At 48.3% G+C, this 17,751-nt stretch overlaps 1 protein-coding gene across 2 annotated transcripts; it reads left to right on the top strand.

Annotated features, from left to right (window-relative positions):
* The first annotated feature begins 414 nt into the window (after nucleotides 1-414).
* Nucleotides 415-17,743, top strand: lima1a (LIM domain and actin binding 1a). Of its 2 annotated transcripts, XM_076741794.1 has the most exons (11): nucleotides 415-629; nucleotides 2,281-2,466; nucleotides 3,492-3,537; nucleotides 6,250-6,708; nucleotides 12,235-12,298; nucleotides 13,354-13,445; nucleotides 14,306-14,371; nucleotides 14,533-14,584; nucleotides 14,905-14,969; nucleotides 15,100-15,233; nucleotides 16,083-17,743. In XM_076741794.1, the coding sequence occupies exons 2-11, from the start codon at nucleotides 2,342-2,344 to the stop codon at nucleotides 17,143-17,145; spliced, it is 2,166 nt and encodes a 721-aa protein (XP_076597909.1). In that variant the 5' UTR covers nucleotides 415-629; nucleotides 2,281-2,341; the 3' UTR covers nucleotides 17,146-17,743. The 2 variants fall into 2 exon arrangements, with proteins under 2 accessions (XP_076597909.1, XP_076597910.1); XM_076741795.1 differs by lacking the exons at nucleotides 415-629; nucleotides 2,281-2,466; nucleotides 3,492-3,537 and adding an exon at nucleotides 4,253-4,892.
* Nucleotides 17,744-17,751: the final 8 nt, after the last annotated feature.

The raw sequence follows: 17,751 nt of genomic DNA, 5'->3' as shown, positions 1-17,751 counted from the left end.
CAGCAGGAGAAACTACGACAAGCGAAACCTGTTTCAGTGCTCATGTGAGTGTTGATCTTTCTCATTTCCACACAGGTCAGATGGCTTTTTTTTTCTCTTTGTGTTTTTTCTAAGAACAAACTTTTGTCTCATGCAGCATCTGATTCTCTCTCCTCCCCCTTGTTCTTCTCCTTTCAGAGGAGGCAGCCGGGGTTTGGAGTGAGTCACATCCTCTGAAGTCGTGACCTTGTGAGAAGAGTCTGCAATCCACTCAGCTTCCAGGAATCCAGTGTGGGACTCCCCCTCCCCCGCCTCCTCTTGTCCCCCTCCTCCTCCTCCCCCCTCTCCCGGCAGCTCGTCCGCCATGTCGTTCCACGCCGGCCCCTCACGCTGCTCGTCTCACATACCTCCTGCACTCACACTGAGCCCTGCTGATTGGCCGGGGAGGGAGAGGACTCGTACCTGCCAGGTGGAGGTGAATGCTGCTCCGTTATTGGCTGGCATGAGTTAAATGGGAGTGGTGGGGCTCCTCCTACTTCCCTGTCTACTCAAAAGCACTGGTGGCAACAGCTGAGGAGTGAAAAGAGAAGGAAATACACAAGTAGTGGACACACAAGCGTCAGGGAGTGAGACGGCAGGAGAAGTCACAGGTAGGTTGTTTTAAATGTTCTGCTGTTTGACTCCATGATGAGGAAAAACGTCTTTTTAAGCAGTTTGAAAAACTGAGCTTCTGAACTGTGTTTCTTTAAGGTTTGAAATCAAGCATCCATGTCTTTAAAGGGTTGAAATCAGGCACGTCGTCGGCTTCTTTAAGCTCACTGACGGTCGTGATACTTTGGTCCAGGACTTCTCTTTCGGTGCCTTTGACACATGACTTTGAAACTCGGCTTTGCATGATCTGCATCAGTTTTACATGCTGCTTTGTTTGTAATCTCAACCCTGTGACGGAGGAGGCCTGAATCATAGACGGCTAAGAGTCACCGTCATCCTTTGTGTTTCAAATGTGAGGATTTGCTTCTTTTCTCTGTTTTGGGCTTTTTGTTGGACAAAGAAGACGTTTCAAGATCTCACGCTGGGATTCGGTAAAGGTTGATTTTCAGTGATCTCTGGCATCTTATACTGTTAATCAACAATGGAAATATTAACTGCAGTCCAAATCATCAAAAAAAAAAAAGAGATTTGTATTCAAAAAAGAGCAACAGTTCCCAAATGGTTGTGGTTGTAGAAATGAACGAGTTGGTCCTAATTAGGCAACATCTCCGCAGTGTGTGATGTTTGATAACTTTACGCAAAAATGCCATAAATTTGATGGTTTTGGTTTCTCATGTGAGAGAATTTTCTGATTCCCTTGTCTTATAAATCATAGAAAATGTCATATCTTGATAGGATCTGGCCATTTTCACTATTTCTGATGTTCTGTCCACCAAAAGGTGATCAAATAATCAGCCGATTCATCACTAATGATTATAATCCTTAGCTGAAGCGTTAATGGAGTCATTTAAAGTAAAGATACGACATCCGATCATCGGTTACCTGCTGTCATTTCAGTCCCAGCTGCAGGAATGTTTAACAAAGGACACAGTGTTGTAGAAATTAACGAGTCTTAACTAGGCGACATCCCACAATAGTCCACCTGCTGAGTGACGTCGAGCCGATGAGTCGGGACCCCGGAGGCTCCGCCGACACCGACCCGCTCATCGACCTCATTGTCTGACTCATCCGGAGCGTGTATAACTCACAGATGACAGTTACTTGCTGTAAGCTGACGGCGCTGCTGCGTGTGTCTGCCTGCCCTCGGCCTCGAGCTGTGAAGTTGCAGAAGAGGCGAGCAGGTAGAGGCGTGTGCGTGTTGTGAAAGTGAGCGTATACAAGAGGGTTTTTGTGTGTCGTCTGCTGGTAGTCGCCCGGAGGCTCAGATGGAGCGCTGTCATGCTGGGAACAGATGGTCAATGGCTGCGTGACGCGCTCTATTGACTTTCTGACTCAGGCGCGGCGGCCGGTCCGCGCTGCAGTGGTGATGACACACGGTCAGATATGTAGTCTGGCTAAATGTATTGATTTCTGGGTGAGGTTTGGTACTGATAGAAAACTGGCACATCTGAGCTGAAGCCTGTCTCGCTGAGTGGAGGACAGAGGTGAGGATGACATTTGTTGAGCAGTTTGAGGATGTTTCTTCTGTTCTGCTTAAACTCTCCGGTTTCAGAGCTGCAGAGGAGAAACTCAGCCGTTCTCCACCAGCTCTCACTTGCTTTGCTTTGCTTTCATTTGGCTCAACATGCTCCTTCTTTCTGTGCCTCACAGTGACGACGTGTGTTCCTGGCAAGCCGACAAAACAGATCGATCGCTCAGACGTGCAACAAAGATGGCCTCCGTCGCTCCGTTCAGCCGCAGGCAGTGGGCGTCCCAGTCGCTGAGGGTCACCGCCAAGGAGCTGTCCATCGTCTCAGCCCGGGGTAAAAACAACGCCATCGCGGAGCGCTTCTCCAAGTGAGTCTGACCTGAGCTCACTCTGCCTCTCCGCCTTCCACCATGAGTTTAATAATTCACCAGCAGCCACTCAGCAGATAAGTCTTTTTTCATCTGTCACCTCACGCCGCCGCCTCCTCTGCGTCTGATCAGAAACGAGGTCACGGGTCGTCCTCGCAGCACTTTCTCGCCACTCAGCTGTTTTCAGTTTCCTGTTTCATGCAGGAATGTGACTATCACGCCATCAGCCCCGACCAGTTACTGCAGACGTGCTGGTGTCAGACTTTACTGAGTAAAACTGAGGTGAACTCGCTGCATGCAGGGCTTCCCTCAAACGCAACATATCAGGTCACTCATTTGTGAATGGAGATGGCGTTTGTGTGGAAGGATGCCTCCTCTCTGCACTTTCACCATCTGACCACTAGGAGTTAGTGCTGCTCTGTTTGTGGCCAGTGAATACACAGTTCACACTGTAAGAAATCAGTTTGTTTCAGGATGCATGTGATGACCTTTCACACTGAGTGACATCAGAAACAGCAACACATCAGGACTTAGAACACAAATCCTGCAACATACGAACAGACCTCCTCCATCCTCGCTTGTGAACCACTTAGCCTTTCCAGGATGCCCCTTTCATACCAATCATGATCCTCTCACCTGGTACCAATCAACCCGTTTACCTGTGGAATGTTCCAAACAGGTGTTTTTGGAGCGTTCCACATCTTTCCCAGTCTTTAGTTGCTCCTGTCCCAAAGATGTTTTCCTGATATAAAACTTGGAGAGCAGATTGTCTTTGGAAGCAGAGGTGGACAAAACGTTGACCCACTTGTGTCTCCTCCGTGTGACGGAGCGTGGGCTGAAGATTTTCCATCCAGACTTACTGTAACGCATGAAATCATCTCGTGCTTTTGGAGTATTTCATATTAATTTCCTGGGTGTGGAGCAGCTGCTTTTGCTTCTTGCTCAGCTTGTGATGATGGTATGACCATGAATGTTCTCCCACGTCCCACTTTCTGTCCTATAACTTGTCTCTGTGTCTTCTTCAGGTACCAGATGGCAGCAGAGGAAGGCAACGCAGAGAAGAAGAAAGCAGTACGTACCTGATTCAGCCTGAAAAACGTCTGATACACAGATTCACTCCTTCACGGTGGTGGATGAAGTATTCAGAGCCTTTACTCAAGTGAAAGTATCACTACTAAAACCCATAAATGAAAGTACTACATTCAAGATTTGACTTGAGTAAAGTTACATTAGTACAGTAAAGTTACCTTATTTCTATAATATATCACATTAGTGGGTGAGGAGGAGGAGCCTGTGCAGCCGTGGTTCATCCCTGCTGGTATGTTTTACCTTGATAAGATCTTCTTCTGTCAGAACAGACGGCCGTCATCATCACTCACTCTCCTGTTTCCTTGTTACAACTTTATCCTTCTCGTTAGCACATGGAGTTTGGACATCACACATAAATCCTGTGATATCTTTGCAGAATTTCAACCTGAGAGTGTCACACTAAACACCTGAGCTGGTATCAAGTCGTATCTCATGAGCTGACCACATGTTTTATATGTAACAGCATTTATACCTGTAGCTAATGACCTCATCATTAACCTCTGCTGTACTTTTCATCATGCTAATTAGCAAATGTTAGCATGCTAACACATTGAACATTATACCTGGTAAGCACGTGAGCATATTAGCATTCACAGAGCTGCTAGCTTAGCTGGTACTCTGTCCTGTTGTGTCTCTGGTTATCGTTCATGCAGAACATTGAGCAGAACGCGTCTTCTCTGGAGACATCGTCCTCTCATGGTCATTGAGCTCGTTCGTGGGTTTTCTCTGTTGACCCTCCTGTGAGTTAATGACTGTTCTGCAGCATTTTTCTGACTTCCATCAAAGAGAGACTGAGACAGGAAAGATGGCTAAAGGCTTCCTGGTGAGTCCAGCCCATAAACAAACAGCAGTTGGAAAAAACAGTCATGGAGGCTTATCAGAAGATTATTATTTATCCAGGTTCAGGGTTTGTGACAGGTTTTTGTGTCCTCTGTTTAGCTTTCCAGCACACACTCCCTTTACCTTTTTCTCATTTCCTGGACTTATTTTCCCTTTTTTCCCTCACTGACTGTCTCTGTTTCTGATTTTCTCGGCCTCCCCGCCCCTCACCCCTCACCCCTCACCCCCCGCACTCCCGCTCTGTTTCCTTCCCTCTGTGCTGTAGGGGGTGGGCTAGTTTCTTCATGCTGCTCTGATCACTTCTCAAGACTCTCACATCTGGGACAGCTTGTTGCATTTGCAGCCGGTCAGCAGACACTCGGCACACACACACTTAGACACACAAACGGCAGCTGGACGGCCGGGTCTTCAGCCACTTCCTCAGGTTTTTACTCTCCACTTTGGCAGTTTTTTCCAGACTCTTTGCAGCTCTTTGGCTCTGGATGCAGCAGATCCAGGTTTCTAGACGTGCATGCTGAGCGGCTCTTTGTCTTTCTCTGCACTTTGTTTCCTCGCTTGACCGTCGTTTCTCCTCCTCACGTAGCTGAAAGTTTGCTTGCATGAATGCTCATATGTGTGTGTGTGTGTGTGTGTGTGTGTGTGGACAGTGCTGTATTTGGTGTTCTTAGCTTCACTCAGCAGTTGTTGGTGGTGTGAGTCCAACATTGAACTCACTGTACAAACTAAAAGCAGACTCAGAGAGCAGCTCGCATCCCTCAGTGCGTCTTCTCCTGCACGGTCTGAGAAAAAGTGAGTCATCGTATTCAAAGTGTTGCTGTGTGACTGTTTGTGTGGCTGGCAGTGTTTGTCTTCCCCGCTTTGTTGAAAAGTCTTTCTTATGTGCTGTTGGACTGTACGTCTGCACGATGGAAACATCAGACTAAAGCTGTTCAGTCCATTAGACGAGCCGATCGGCAGGAAATGAATCAGCTTTAATCTGTTTTACTGTAATATGTGAAGCTGTGGATCAGACAGAGCAAACAGTTTAACTTTTTCAATGGACTTTTTTCACTTTTTATCTACAGAAAAATAATCGGTAATCAATTTTTTTATGCTTAATGTTGTATTCAGTCCTAAATCAGTTGCAGGTCTGTTTGTTGTAGCCTGTCGAGTTGGAGCTGAAATGATTCATTGATTCATCGATTGTTTTTCACTTTGATGATCAATGACATCATTTTCCAAACAGACATTTTCTGGTTTCAGCTTCTCAGATGTCAGAATTTGATGCTTTGTCTTTGGGATTAACTAAATATTTTGGGACTTTTTGATCAAAACAAGCAACTTGAACATCATAAATGTGTTGCCAGAATATTTCGATGGACATTTTTCACTGTTTTTATAGACAAACAACTGATTAATCATTCGACAGATCAATAAGTGATGATAATAAGTTCCAGTCCTACATCTGAACCGGGGCCAACTGGGTCTTTGCAGATATTTCTAGTTGAATGTAAAAAATGAGTTTTTCCAAATGGTTTATCTGAATTTCTACAACTTTAGGACGTCAGGTTGAATATTTTTATGTCCTCATAAAATGTAGACATTTGCTTTTTTGGTCTTAGATTCATGAGTGGAAAAACTGACAGTCAGAGGTCTTGGAGTCAGAGTGTGGAGCTGAAACGAGAGACGGATGAATGCAGTGCTGCTTCTGAGATTCATGACGTTTGGTGACAGTTCAGAAAATCCAGAATAAAGGCGGCCTTGTCTTTTAACCAAAGCAGGGGCCTCGGGTTAAGATGCATTTTGGTTCTCTGAACTGAGCTGAACTGGATCTCTTGGTGTAAATATCAGCTGAGTGCTTATGTTTCTCTGCAGGTTGCAGAACCTCCACCCTCCACCGTGTGCAGCGGCAATCTGAGCGCTTTAAAGAAACGCTGGGAAGAACAACAACAACAACAGCAGCAGCAGCAGCAGCAGCAGCAGCGGGCGTCCAGCCACAGAGCCCAACCTCAAGCCGAACCCTCCGACCCTCAGACCCACATCAGTCAACCCACAGGCCCCAAACCTGCACCCACATCACACATCAAGAACCACTCAGACACCCTGAAAACCACCGCGCTCTCTCAAGACCAGGATTCAGAGCCCATCGAGACCAGATCCAAGGAGGCGCCGCCAGCTCAGCTCGAGGGTCTGACCGACATGGAGGCGAAGCCCAGCAGAGATTCAGAGGGGCAGGAGGGAGCGGCAGCAGAGGTAGCAGACTCAGAGAAGCCCAGCGTTCCTCTGAACAGCCTGAAGATGATGTTTGAGAAGGGAGAGAACGTGAGCAACAAGGCAAGTCTGTCTGCACTCAAGCTGTCATCTCAATATCAAACACGATCACCCTCTTCAGTTAGAACCGAGCAGGCGTTCGCTCTCTCTTCTTCATGTGTGACTTCTTCAGTGAAGCCAGCGAGTCCTTCAGAAACCTTTGGTTTCATTTCAGTCATGAAAGGATCCCGACTGGTTTCAGCTCAAGTGAAAAATTGTTCTTGTTCTCAGAGAGGTCACATCCCTCCAGTGCTGTCATGCTGCAAGTCACATGGTGCAGCCTCACTTCACCACCCTTCACCCCAACACACACACACAGACACACACACACTCACACTCAGCTGACTTGCACATCCTCTCGACGAGCACCGTTGATTGGAGCTTCATGCACTCGGGGCTGCGGATTGTTGTTTTGCTCAGATGAACGTCATGCCTCTGCTCGCGGCGTGTAAGATGTAAAGTGCTCATACTCGAGGTGTGACATGTTAACAATGGCCGTGCTGTGTTCCCTCAACACAGAGCGCCCCTTTATGACAGGAAGAGAACATTATGAGCCATTACGAGGCTTTCTGAAGCACGCTGGTGTTTTATGATTCGCCGTGTTTTTAAATGAGCAACTTGTGAAGCGCCACTAACCGGTCAGCGGGACTCAGTCTGCCTGATCGATGTGTTTCAGGGCGTAGATGTATTTCGTACTCTCGGCACTACACTGTAAATAATTGATCAGTAACGAACGGCAGCAGGGTCGTTACAGCTGCTGGAGTCAAGATGTCAACAATGGATCACATGGCTTGTTTCGGAAAGGGCTCGCTCGTGGTGACAAAATACCCTCATTTAACTCCACAGAGGAGCCAAACGTTCTTGACTCTCTCTGAATTTCCTTTTGTTTCTTTGAGAATCTGCCTGACTGTGAGCACCAGGTATGAGCAGCCTCATGAGTTCAGCGAGCAGGCGGCATCTCCTGCAGCTCAGAGCCAGTTCCTGAGGCGAGCGGCCACGCCTCGAAGGGTTTCTGCTCGCCCGTTCCTGTAAATCTGTCCTCTTCTGAGCAAGAGCGAGCCTGCCAGGCGAACAGGCCCGAACGTTACACATCACCAATCATGCCTTCGTCTCCGAAAAGCACGAGGATGTGTTTTTCTTACTGTCAGCAAAGACCATGAAATGACCAAAACCAAAACTGCTAGTCCGTCTTTCGGCGCTTCCTGACTTCGACCTCGAGGCTGTTGTTTTATCCTTTACAATCAAACCAGGCACTGCAGCTTTTAAAGGAACACTTTGACATTTTGAGAAGTGCATATATTCACTTTCTCTCTGAGAAAACATAGAGCTGCAGCCGGCAGCCTGTTAGCTTAGCTTATCGTTAAGACTGGAAACAATTGGAAATGGCTTGGCTCAATCCAAAGGTAACAAAAGCCACCTAAGCTCATTAATTAACACGGTGTATCTTTGTTTAATCTGTACTGAAGCTCAGTTGTAAAAATAAGTTGTGGTTGTACTGGGAGTTATGTACTTGACAGTGCTTGTGCTAAGCTAACCAGCTGCTGGCTGTAGCTTTGTATTTACTGCACATCTTTGAGAGACGCATCTGTCTTCTTATCTAATCTAAGCAAAGAGGCGTCTTTACAGGAGTAAATGGTGCATTTGTTGGGAACTATTTTCAGCTGCGGATTAATACACATTTGGAGAGCTAGCAAGTACAGCTGCAGGACAGTGTATGTGAGACTGAACATGTGACCCGCTGCAGCGTTTTAGCTCACTGATGTGTTTTTAATGGTTTCTGAACAGCAGTGGAGCACAGAGGGATGAGATGTATCAGGCTTTGGACAAACAGTTAACACTCGTTTGTAGGATTCATTCATTGTTGGTTTTGGTCTTTTCATGGGATTTGTTGAGAATAAGAAAAATAGCGAATATCACCGGACTTACTCTTTTAACCCTGAGATAGTTTTTGTTGAGATTTCATGGGATCCAGTACCAACAAAGGAGACGTGTAGTCAGAAAACATTCAAAAATCTGCTGTTACAAGACTTTGTTTTTCAACTCGACACCCGTGTGGGCTTTTAAACCGTGAGATCGAGGAGCGCGACGGGGAGTTTGAGGGGTTTGGAGTCTTTTGCATAGTTTTCTTACCAAAGGAAGAATAGTTTAGCCGAGTCCTGGAACAGGAATAGAGTCTTTACAGTGTGCAGATGCAGAGTTGAGGCGCCTTCACAATGGCGTCCACTGTATGGTGGAGGCCAGGCCTTCTGCTCCTCTTTTGTGGCGCTCCCCTTCACAGGACGGATGATGTAATGGTGCAGGCTGGTAGGCTCATGACTGCAGACAGCTGATCTGCACTCTGCGCCTCCTCAGACCGTCTCCCCCAAGGCCATCAAAGCTCTCCACCTCCTCCTCCTCCTCCTCCCTACCCCATCAATCATCCTCTCTGCTCCTTCTATCTCTTCTGTTTTCTCTCTCCACCCTCCTCCTCCTCCTTCTTCTACACGTCTTCAAAGACCTCGACCTCCACTCCTCCTTTTTTTTTTTTTTTTTTTTTTAGCTCAGTGATGGCCGGTCCACAGCTTTGATCTAGACTGAAATGTCTCAACCCCCCTGAGGATGAGTAGTGGTAACTTTAGGGATCCCTAAGTTTTCATTTGCTCCATCATCAGGTTGAAATTTTAACCTGTGCAATAATAACCTGTGTCCAAAAATCTGAAAACTGATGACAAGCCGATCAGCCTCGGCTGCACTTTGTGCTAATTAGCGGATAATAGCATGCTAACATGCTGAACAAAAACTATGGTAAATACGTGCAGAACGTGAGCATGTTAGCATGCTAACATATTCACAATGATGATGCTGTGTTAGCATTTAGCTGAAATCTGTGCTCAGTGCAGCCTCACACAGCTGAAGAGCCCCCTCCCAAGCCCCCCCCCCCCCCCCCCCCCCCGGGCTGGGTGGAGCATGCAGCCACGAGCAATCTGAAATTAATTGACCCTCACCCTGCTTGCCTAACCAACCCCTCCCTCCCTCCCACACACCGCCCAGCTCAGCTCAGCCCCATCTACCCCCCCCTCACTCCCACTGTCATCCCCTGCACCAGCTGCTCCTCCACCACCCTCCTGGTCCCAGATGACTCCACCCGTATGCCTGCCGCTTTATTCTGAGGCTGGGGGACCGTGACACAGTAAAACAAACAAAAAAAAAAAACCCACAAAAACCCTGCACACACACACACACACACACACACACACACACACACACACACACACACTGGGGTAAGGGGCTAACACCATGGCACACTTTGCCTCCCCTCCTCTCATCATCCCCACCTTCATCCGGCCGCACCCCCCCTTGGAACACCTGCTCCCTGTCGCCTCTGCTGCTCCCACCCAGTCTGTTCCCTCCTCCTCCTCCTCTTCCCCTAAACCATCTCCAGAGGCCCTACCCCACATCTCCCCTGTCATAAGCCAGATTGGGCTGCTCTGCTCAGTCTGCCTCTCTCCTCTGGAGCTCACTGCCGGTGTCTGTCGCTGCTGGATTCACTCGCACCATCAAACTCACCTCCGCCTCTCCGCCGACTCTTCATCCCTCGCGGCCTTTTCTCCGTCCGCCTGCACGAGAGGTAGCTGTGGTGTTTCTTTCAGACGTTGGTGATTTTTCTTGCTTTCTTTGTTTAGACTCTGATCAGGCTTCACTGCTCTGAGACGCTCTGTCTACTTTTACCTTCTCTGTCTGCTCCTGTTCGCTGAAAGAGGTCTTTCAGACGTGGCTGCAAAGTGCCTGTAATGAAAAGCGCCTCTCAAAGGCCGCTTCATGGGCTAACTTCATCAGCGGCTGCTTTCATCTGTGTCAGCTCACTTTCACCAGTGTGACTGTGTGCCTCGGTTTGGGGATATTATCCTGTTTAGATGTTGTTAACTCGTGCTGTAGGTACCTTCCCCTTCTGTCTTTGTTTTGGTACGGCTTGATGTAAGAACAGGGTATTGTCTGTGTGTGTGTGTGTGTGTGTGTGTGAGGTGGCTTCAGGGACAGGGTGGAGTCATAATGGGAACTGCAAGTCAGTCTTAATGAAAGCTTTAATAGTATCAGGATTAGCGGCAGATTCTTTGTCTCGCCCGCTGATCCAGCCTCCTGAGGCCCAGCCTGGCCTCGTATGGCCCAGCCGCTTGTTTACATCCCGCTCACCCCACATGTTAACGCCCCCTCCTCGTGTACAGACACACACACACACACACATGCAAACCAGCCTCAGACACCCCCTCTCCTTCAACGCTGCACCCCCAGTCTGCGGCAGATAATCCACCCTCGGGGAGGGATCCGTTATGATGATGGTGTCTTTTGTTGGGATTTTTCTCTAATGCCAGACACGAGCCCGCTGACACCGTTATGATTCAGTTTGTTGTCATACATGTGTGTTATTTGTGAAGAACACACTCCTCACTCAGGCTCTCAGATTGGTTAAAGACCCGCCCTAAGATGACGTCACCTGTGACAGCGTGGCTCCTCACATTCACCTGAAAAAAGTTTGGCGCTTTAACATTTAAAAATTATTTGTCAGTAAGAAAAATATAGAAGATCACCAGAATTATCCTTTAAGATTAGAGATTTCACAGAGAAGCCAAATGTTACAGAACCTCCATTCAGTTTGTCTGTTTCACTGACGGCTGATGAGTGTTAACTTGTCTGAGGCGCTGGTTGTTTTCCCGTCGTCGTCGGTTTCTCTTGTGAAATATTTCCCAACTTCTCATGCTGAAGCCTGCAGAGTTCGGCTTCATCAGGTGTGCGAGCCAGAAAACCACCTGACGCTGCGTCAGTGGCACACGCAGAAGGAAAGCTTCTCCCCGTGGGCGTTGGACCGCAGGTGAAGGCCAGTCTGCTGTGGTTCTTACAGACTGAATGCTAAATGTGTAGAAGCGTCAGTCGCTGTCTGACCTGTTGTGTAATCTGTGCTTTAAGTGACTGCAGGAGGACGATGTGTGCCTTCATGCTGGACGGCGGCACTGGCTCGACTGTGGGTGGGAGTGGTTAGACTGCGTCTGCAGAGCGAGACGAGTCGGCTAACGTGACTTCACCAACACAGAGTATTCCCTTTAACATTAAAGCTGCCTTTATTCTGCGGGACGACGGCTGTCAGAGTTTGATTCCCTGAGTGTTAAGAAGAGATCCCGGCTGAGTGAGCGTCTTCGTAGTCTTCAGGAATTAAAACAGACGTGAACGTCGGCGTAAATCCACCTCAGAGATGATGAATGATCACTTGAGTTAGTTTTGTTTTGGCTGGCGGCTGTGGACAGACAGACTGTCTGAGGCTCCGTCTCTCTGAGCTCATAAGGGGATTAAAGTGGTTTGGACTGGACACACACACACACACACTCTTCACCTCTGTGATTCTCTCGTCTTTCACTTTGATCTTCCCGATCGACGGCGTTGCTTCCAGCCCGGCTGAGACATGTGAGCATCAGACGCTTGTGTGTCGGCGCTGGAGTGTGTTTTCAGGACACACTGAAGCTGTTTTGTTGCCTCTGTGTTTATTTTCTGCACTTGACTGTCTGATTTTGTTTGTTGCAGGTGTCCAGAGAGCAAACGAGCGGAGGAAACGGTAACTCTGCCAACATGGAGCAGCTTCTAGGAGGTACACTTCTCTTTTCTTCGAGTGTTTCTGGAGTTTTATGTCTTTGATTAGAGACGAGGGGATGGACAGAGGACAGCAAACAGCTGTACTCGAGGCAGGGACAAATACCTCTTTAGAAAAGTCCAAAACAAACAAGGTTTACGATTTTAGAGTTTATTATTCAAGGCCGAGGCCGCCAGCGTGCCCCGGACGTAAAGAGTGAAGAGTTTCCTCCATCAGACGCCTCAAACATGAACCTGAATGATCGTCAGAGGTTTAAACAGGCCACTGTTAGCCAACACGTTTACTCTATAAGGTGATAAAATGTTCATTTCAGTGATATTCACTCATAGTTACATAAAAACATACACACTTTTTAACTATACTTGGATTTGTTTTTCACACAAATGCAGAGTTTCACTGATTTTTAGGCCTGAAGTTCTGAACACATTAACAAACTGCATCGTCACCTTTTAAACGGACATGATGCATTTATGAGCCAACAGTTACGGAGCAACGAAAGTCCAGCACGGACTGACTTTAGCCCCGTTTTGATGACTCTGTGCTTCTTCATCACTCCGACCGGCCCCTTTCAAAGCATCCGCTGCTCTGATGGTCTCACATTCACAAAGCCTTTGTTGGAGCCACTTCGTCTCCACCTCCAGCATTGTTCTCTGCTGCTTCTCAGTCAGCCACAAACATGGTCCTCGGTAACGCTGCGTGTCGTCCTGCCTTCCTCTGGATGGATTACATCCTTCCCAGAAGTGAAAAGCTCCGAGTTGACGACAGACTGCTGTAGAACCACTGATCAGCAGACAGGAAGAGCCAAAGCCTGCTTCCCCTCCACACTGCAGACCGCTCTGACCTCGTGTTCCTGTCCGCAGCCTGCATGACTAACCAGCACAGTCTGCACTCCGTCTGAACTGGGATGGGTGGAAAACAATAAATCCTCCTCAGGAACGCTTCAACAAACGTTCCCAACAGTGAATGGACTGAAAAAAAAGATGCTGTAAAAAGTCAATGTGTTGTTTTAAAGACGTTAACTATCACACTCTCGTCACTGTGTGTCGGTCCAGATGGTCTCGCAGAGTCCACTCCTCTCCGGGACAGGATGGCCCTCTACCAAGCTGCCATCTCCAAACAGGAAGTCCCTCCCACCTCTGTCAGTGTGAGTACGCCTGTCAATCATCCCCCAGAACAACATTTCCCTGCAGCAGCTTTCTGCTGACGTGATGCTGAAGTTTGATTTACAGACAGTGATGGAAAGAACTCAGATCTTCTACTCGAGTTGGAGTAGAAACACAAGTTAAAGTCCTGTATTCACTTTAATCACTTATATATTAAAGATGCTAAACTGGAGCTAAACTGGAGAACGTACTTACATCTTTACTGGTTAGTACTGGTTTGTGCCACTAAAAAAGTAGTAAAATAAAGTTTCCTGTTGGTCGTTTCACAAAGTAAACGTACAAACACACACAGACACTCAGGTGGAAATGAAAACCGCGGTCAGACGCTGTTACCTTCCTCCTGTGCGACACTCCTGGTGTGTGTTCAGCTCTTCATAGATGTGTGTGTGTGTGTGTGTGTGTGTGTGTGTGTGTGTGTGTGTGTGTGATGACGTTAACTGTCGTGTGATTGGACGCGTGTGCTGCTGCTGTTTCTCCAACAAGACAAATTCCTCCTAAAGGAGACAATAAAGGCTAATTTGATGTAATCTGATTTAATCTCATTTGACCCCGTAGGCGTCCAAAATGTCGAATTCTTCCCAGAACGCCTGCGTTACGAACCGTGGGTGTGGACGATTACTAGGAGGGTTTAACCAATGACAAACGAGCTGATCTCTGTTTAATCTGTCGCTCGTCAGTCTCCAACTTTATGGAATTCTGCTTTTCCCTCTTTGACCTCAAAGTGTCTGAGGTTAAAAACATGGCTTCTCTGATGTGTCACATGATCAACAATGACCTGTTTGTCCTGTTGTGTCATATTCCATGAGTGACCTTCCTGTCGTGTCTCCTGTGTGTCTCTCAGAGCGATCAGCTGGACAGTTTCAGCGGGAAGCAGAAGGAGAACGTTCCTCCGTGCACTCTGGACATGGTGAGCAGCGACCTGAACAAACCGTCACTTCCTGTTGTGTGATTGAAGTGATCATAAATCACTTCCTGTGTCAGACACGGCTGCCATGTGAAAACATGTTTGTGATGCCGAACAGTTCAGTGACTGACCAGGATGGATCCTGTTCTCGTCTCTCGTTTCAGAGTCCAGAGTCTGAACCAAACAGCAGGAAAGGTTTCACCTCAGAGAGCAACGGTAATTCACTCCCCACGTCTCCGTGTGACTCCACATGATAGGAATGTTCTCCACTAATGAGAACTTGGCATTTGGACCATCATTAGTGGATGTTTGGGTGTAGGTCATGGAAAAAGAGGCCTGGTGTAGATTATTGTAAATCTGACATATAGACAGTCTGTAAGAGTCGTTTCTGTGTTTTCTAAACTCGACGTGCTGCTTCATTCTGGACTCCTGGACGTCTGCGTGTCAGTGTGTTGTATTAAACATGGCTGCGGCTCCATCTAGTGTTCAGAGCGCGTCACTGCCTTTCTTTCACTGCTCATTGTGTGATCCTGCAGGCTCTGCTCCTGGAACCCCTGCCTCCTCCAATCAGAGAGACTCCTCTCAGCCCAAGACCCCCAAAGTGAGTCCTCACAGAGACGCCGTCACACAGACACACGTGGGTGTGGTGTGTAGATTCATGAACTTAATGTGTGTGTGTGTGTGTGTGTGTGTGTGTGTGTGTGTGTGTGTGTGTGTGTGTGTGTGCGCAGAGCTTCCGCCTGCCGGTGAGGGAGACCTGTGTGTCGTGTCTGAAGACGGTTTATCCTCTGGAGAGGCTGGTGGCCAATCAGCACGTCTACCACAGCGCCTGCTTCCGCTGCTCGCACTGCAACACCAAACTGAGGTGAGGACCAGCAGAGCCGCAGGCGGCGGATTGGCTGGCACGTGCTGACGTCACTGAGACAAAACTCGGTTCACGTTACCGACCAGCAGCTGAGCACGACGTTCAGTCTCACGTCCAAAACGCGTCACACACAAAACCAACTCAGGACAGCTCGTCATGAACAGTCGACGCCTCTCACCTTCTTCCAGGAATCACATGATGACCCATTTATGATTCATATGTTCAGGTTTTTTCAAGATGTATCGAGTCACAGTCTGATTACACCAGCCGTGAGTCAGCACGAGCACTTCTTCACACATCAGGGCTCAACTGAAGGATTACGCCACACCTTCTCTAAATCTGTGCTGAGCAGGAATCTGTTTCAGCTGGTCAGAAGAAACGTTTACGGCATCGATTACACGTAAAAGATAAATTCATATTAGTGTGAGTTTGGTCATGTTGAGCATCTTTGATCGAAGCATTTGATCAAATCTGTTTATATGCTGCATATATTTTATCTAAATTCAACAGTTTTTAATACGACAGAAGGAGCTTTAACTATTTTGGTCGTTGAGTTTGAGTTAGAAACGATTCAGGAATTTGAAAGATAGACGAGCGCAAAGAGGTTTAGACCATAAAGTAACACATGAAACACATTACTGTCGATGTAAAGACAAATGTTAAACCCTCACACACACACACACACACACACTCACTGACGTTACACAGCAGAACATCCAGCTGTCGTCATCATCAATGCTTAAAACAAGATCATCATCATCATTAAAAGTGCTCATCAGCTGACTCATCACCAGCTCATTTCTCACCTCCTCATAACTGCGTCTCCTCCTTTTGTCCCTCTCTGGTCAGTTTGGCGAACTACGCCTCCCTGCACAACAGCGTCTACTGCAAGCCGCACTTCTGCCAGCTCTTCAAGGCCAAAGGCAACTACGACGAGGGCTTCGGCCACCGGCCCCACAAAGAGCTGTGGGAGAGCAAAGGCGAGAGCGGGGACGCCTCGCCTCAGACCAAGCCCACCATCCAGAGCCCCAGCCCGGCCCCGGCCTCGGACATGGACAGCCCCAGTGTGGAGGACTCCCCGCTGGCTAAGGTCAACGTGCTGATGGCCACCATGGAGGCTCTGGGTCAGGAGTCGCCAGAGAAGGGCGACAGACCCACAGAGACCCGCAGGCTGAAAATCTCCTGGCCGCCTCGATCAGAGCTGGAGGACGCGACCGGCCGCAGCGGAGCCGCGACAACCACGGACGGGGGCTCCGCCAGCAAGCCCGTCCGGCCCAAGTGGCCCCCGGAGGAGGACTCCCCCTCCTCAGCCCCTGAACAGGCCAGAGAGGCTCCCTGCCTGCGCCGGAGCTCCTCCCTGAAGGAGCGCAGCATGCCCTTCACGCTGGCAGGACAGGCCGGCAGCGGTCTGTCTCCTGAGGCCAGAAAACAAAGTCCGCCTCCTCCTGCGGAGCCACGGCGGCTCAGTCCAGAACCCTCCAGCATGGAGCTGCAGCTCGGCGGCCAGTCAGACAGCCAAACCCCCACTGAAGACAGCTGTGTGGACGTTCACACCAGCTCAGGAGAGGAGGAGCAGGAGGGCGAGATGAAGAGCGAGACGGACCATCATCTCACCAAAGACAACGCCGCGGACGAACAACCTGGACAGGAGGAGGAGGAGGAGGAGATGGAGGAGGAAGAGGATGGATGTGTGCTGGAGGAAGAGATGCCTCCTCTGAAGCAGCAGGAGACGCCGACTGACATCTCGTCTCCTGAAGCAGAGGTGGAGGCCAGCCGGTCATCTCAGGATGTGGGCTTCTGGGACAGCGAGGAGGTGGATGACAAGGAGGAGGAGCAGGAGGTGCTGACAGTGGAGGAAATGATCAAACGGAACCGATACTACGAGGACGAAGAGGAGGAAGAGGACGTGTGAACTGATCGATCTGGTCTCAGGTGCTTCAGACCTCCTGCCGTTCCTTTCCTGGACGTTTTCTTCTTCTCTTGTTTAAAGACAGTCTCTGCCGTGTCGAGTGTGAACTCTGCTGAACTCTTTGTGCCTCTTTGAACTCTTTGAAACCGTCGAAGCCGCTCCTAAACATTCCAGCGCTCTGACATCACTTGTTTTTTAAACCAATCATATTTAAAACGATGCTCCGCGAAATGTTTTTACAGCAGAGATGTCAGAAGGTCGCGACGTTTTATTTTTGTCTACATGACTTTTGTAACTTTCCATTTTCACTGAATGTTAATCTGGATTGAATCTGCTGTTCTGAGCATCAGTTACATGCTCGAGTTAGAAGATGTCCGGCACTTTGACCTGTTACCGACTTTGAAAATGATCTGTGGGGTTAGTTTCTGATAGTTTCTGTGGAGAATTCATCTGTCGCACTCTTTTCAGTTGCCATTCTGTGTGTGCGTGTTAAAAAAAACACTTTTATGCTCCTTTGTTTTCCATTTTCAAGTTAAAACTGGATCTGAAGAATGTTGTACTGTTGTTTTTAAACCAGAGGACCAAATATCGTAGATTACTACTGTTAAA

This window comes from Chaetodon auriga, chromosome 10 (assembly GCF_051107435.1).
Source record: "Chaetodon auriga isolate fChaAug3 chromosome 10, fChaAug3.hap1, whole genome shotgun sequence".
In the NCBI taxonomy this organism is placed as follows: Eukaryota; Metazoa; Chordata; class Actinopteri; order Chaetodontiformes; family Chaetodontidae; genus Chaetodon; species Chaetodon auriga.
Note: the sequence above shows the minus strand (reverse complement) of the source record. Positions and strands in the feature narration are given on the sequence as shown.

What these genes read in the sequence shown, in the direction of transcription:
- lima1a (XM_076741794.1), top strand. Translation starts at nt 2,342, where the DNA reads ATGGCCTCCGTCGCTCCGTTCAGCCGCAGGCAGTGGGCGTCCCAGTCG. An exon ending in ACGCAGAGAAGAAGAAAGCA is followed by an intron (nt 3,538 to 6,249) that starts GTACGTACCTGA and finishes GTTTCTCTGCAG; the next exon opens with GTTGCAGAACCTCCACCCTC. An exon ending in TCCCTCCCACCTCTGTCAGT is followed by an intron (nt 13,446 to 14,305) that starts GTGAGTACGCCT and finishes TGTGTCTCTCAG; the next exon opens with AGCGATCAGCTGGACAGTTT.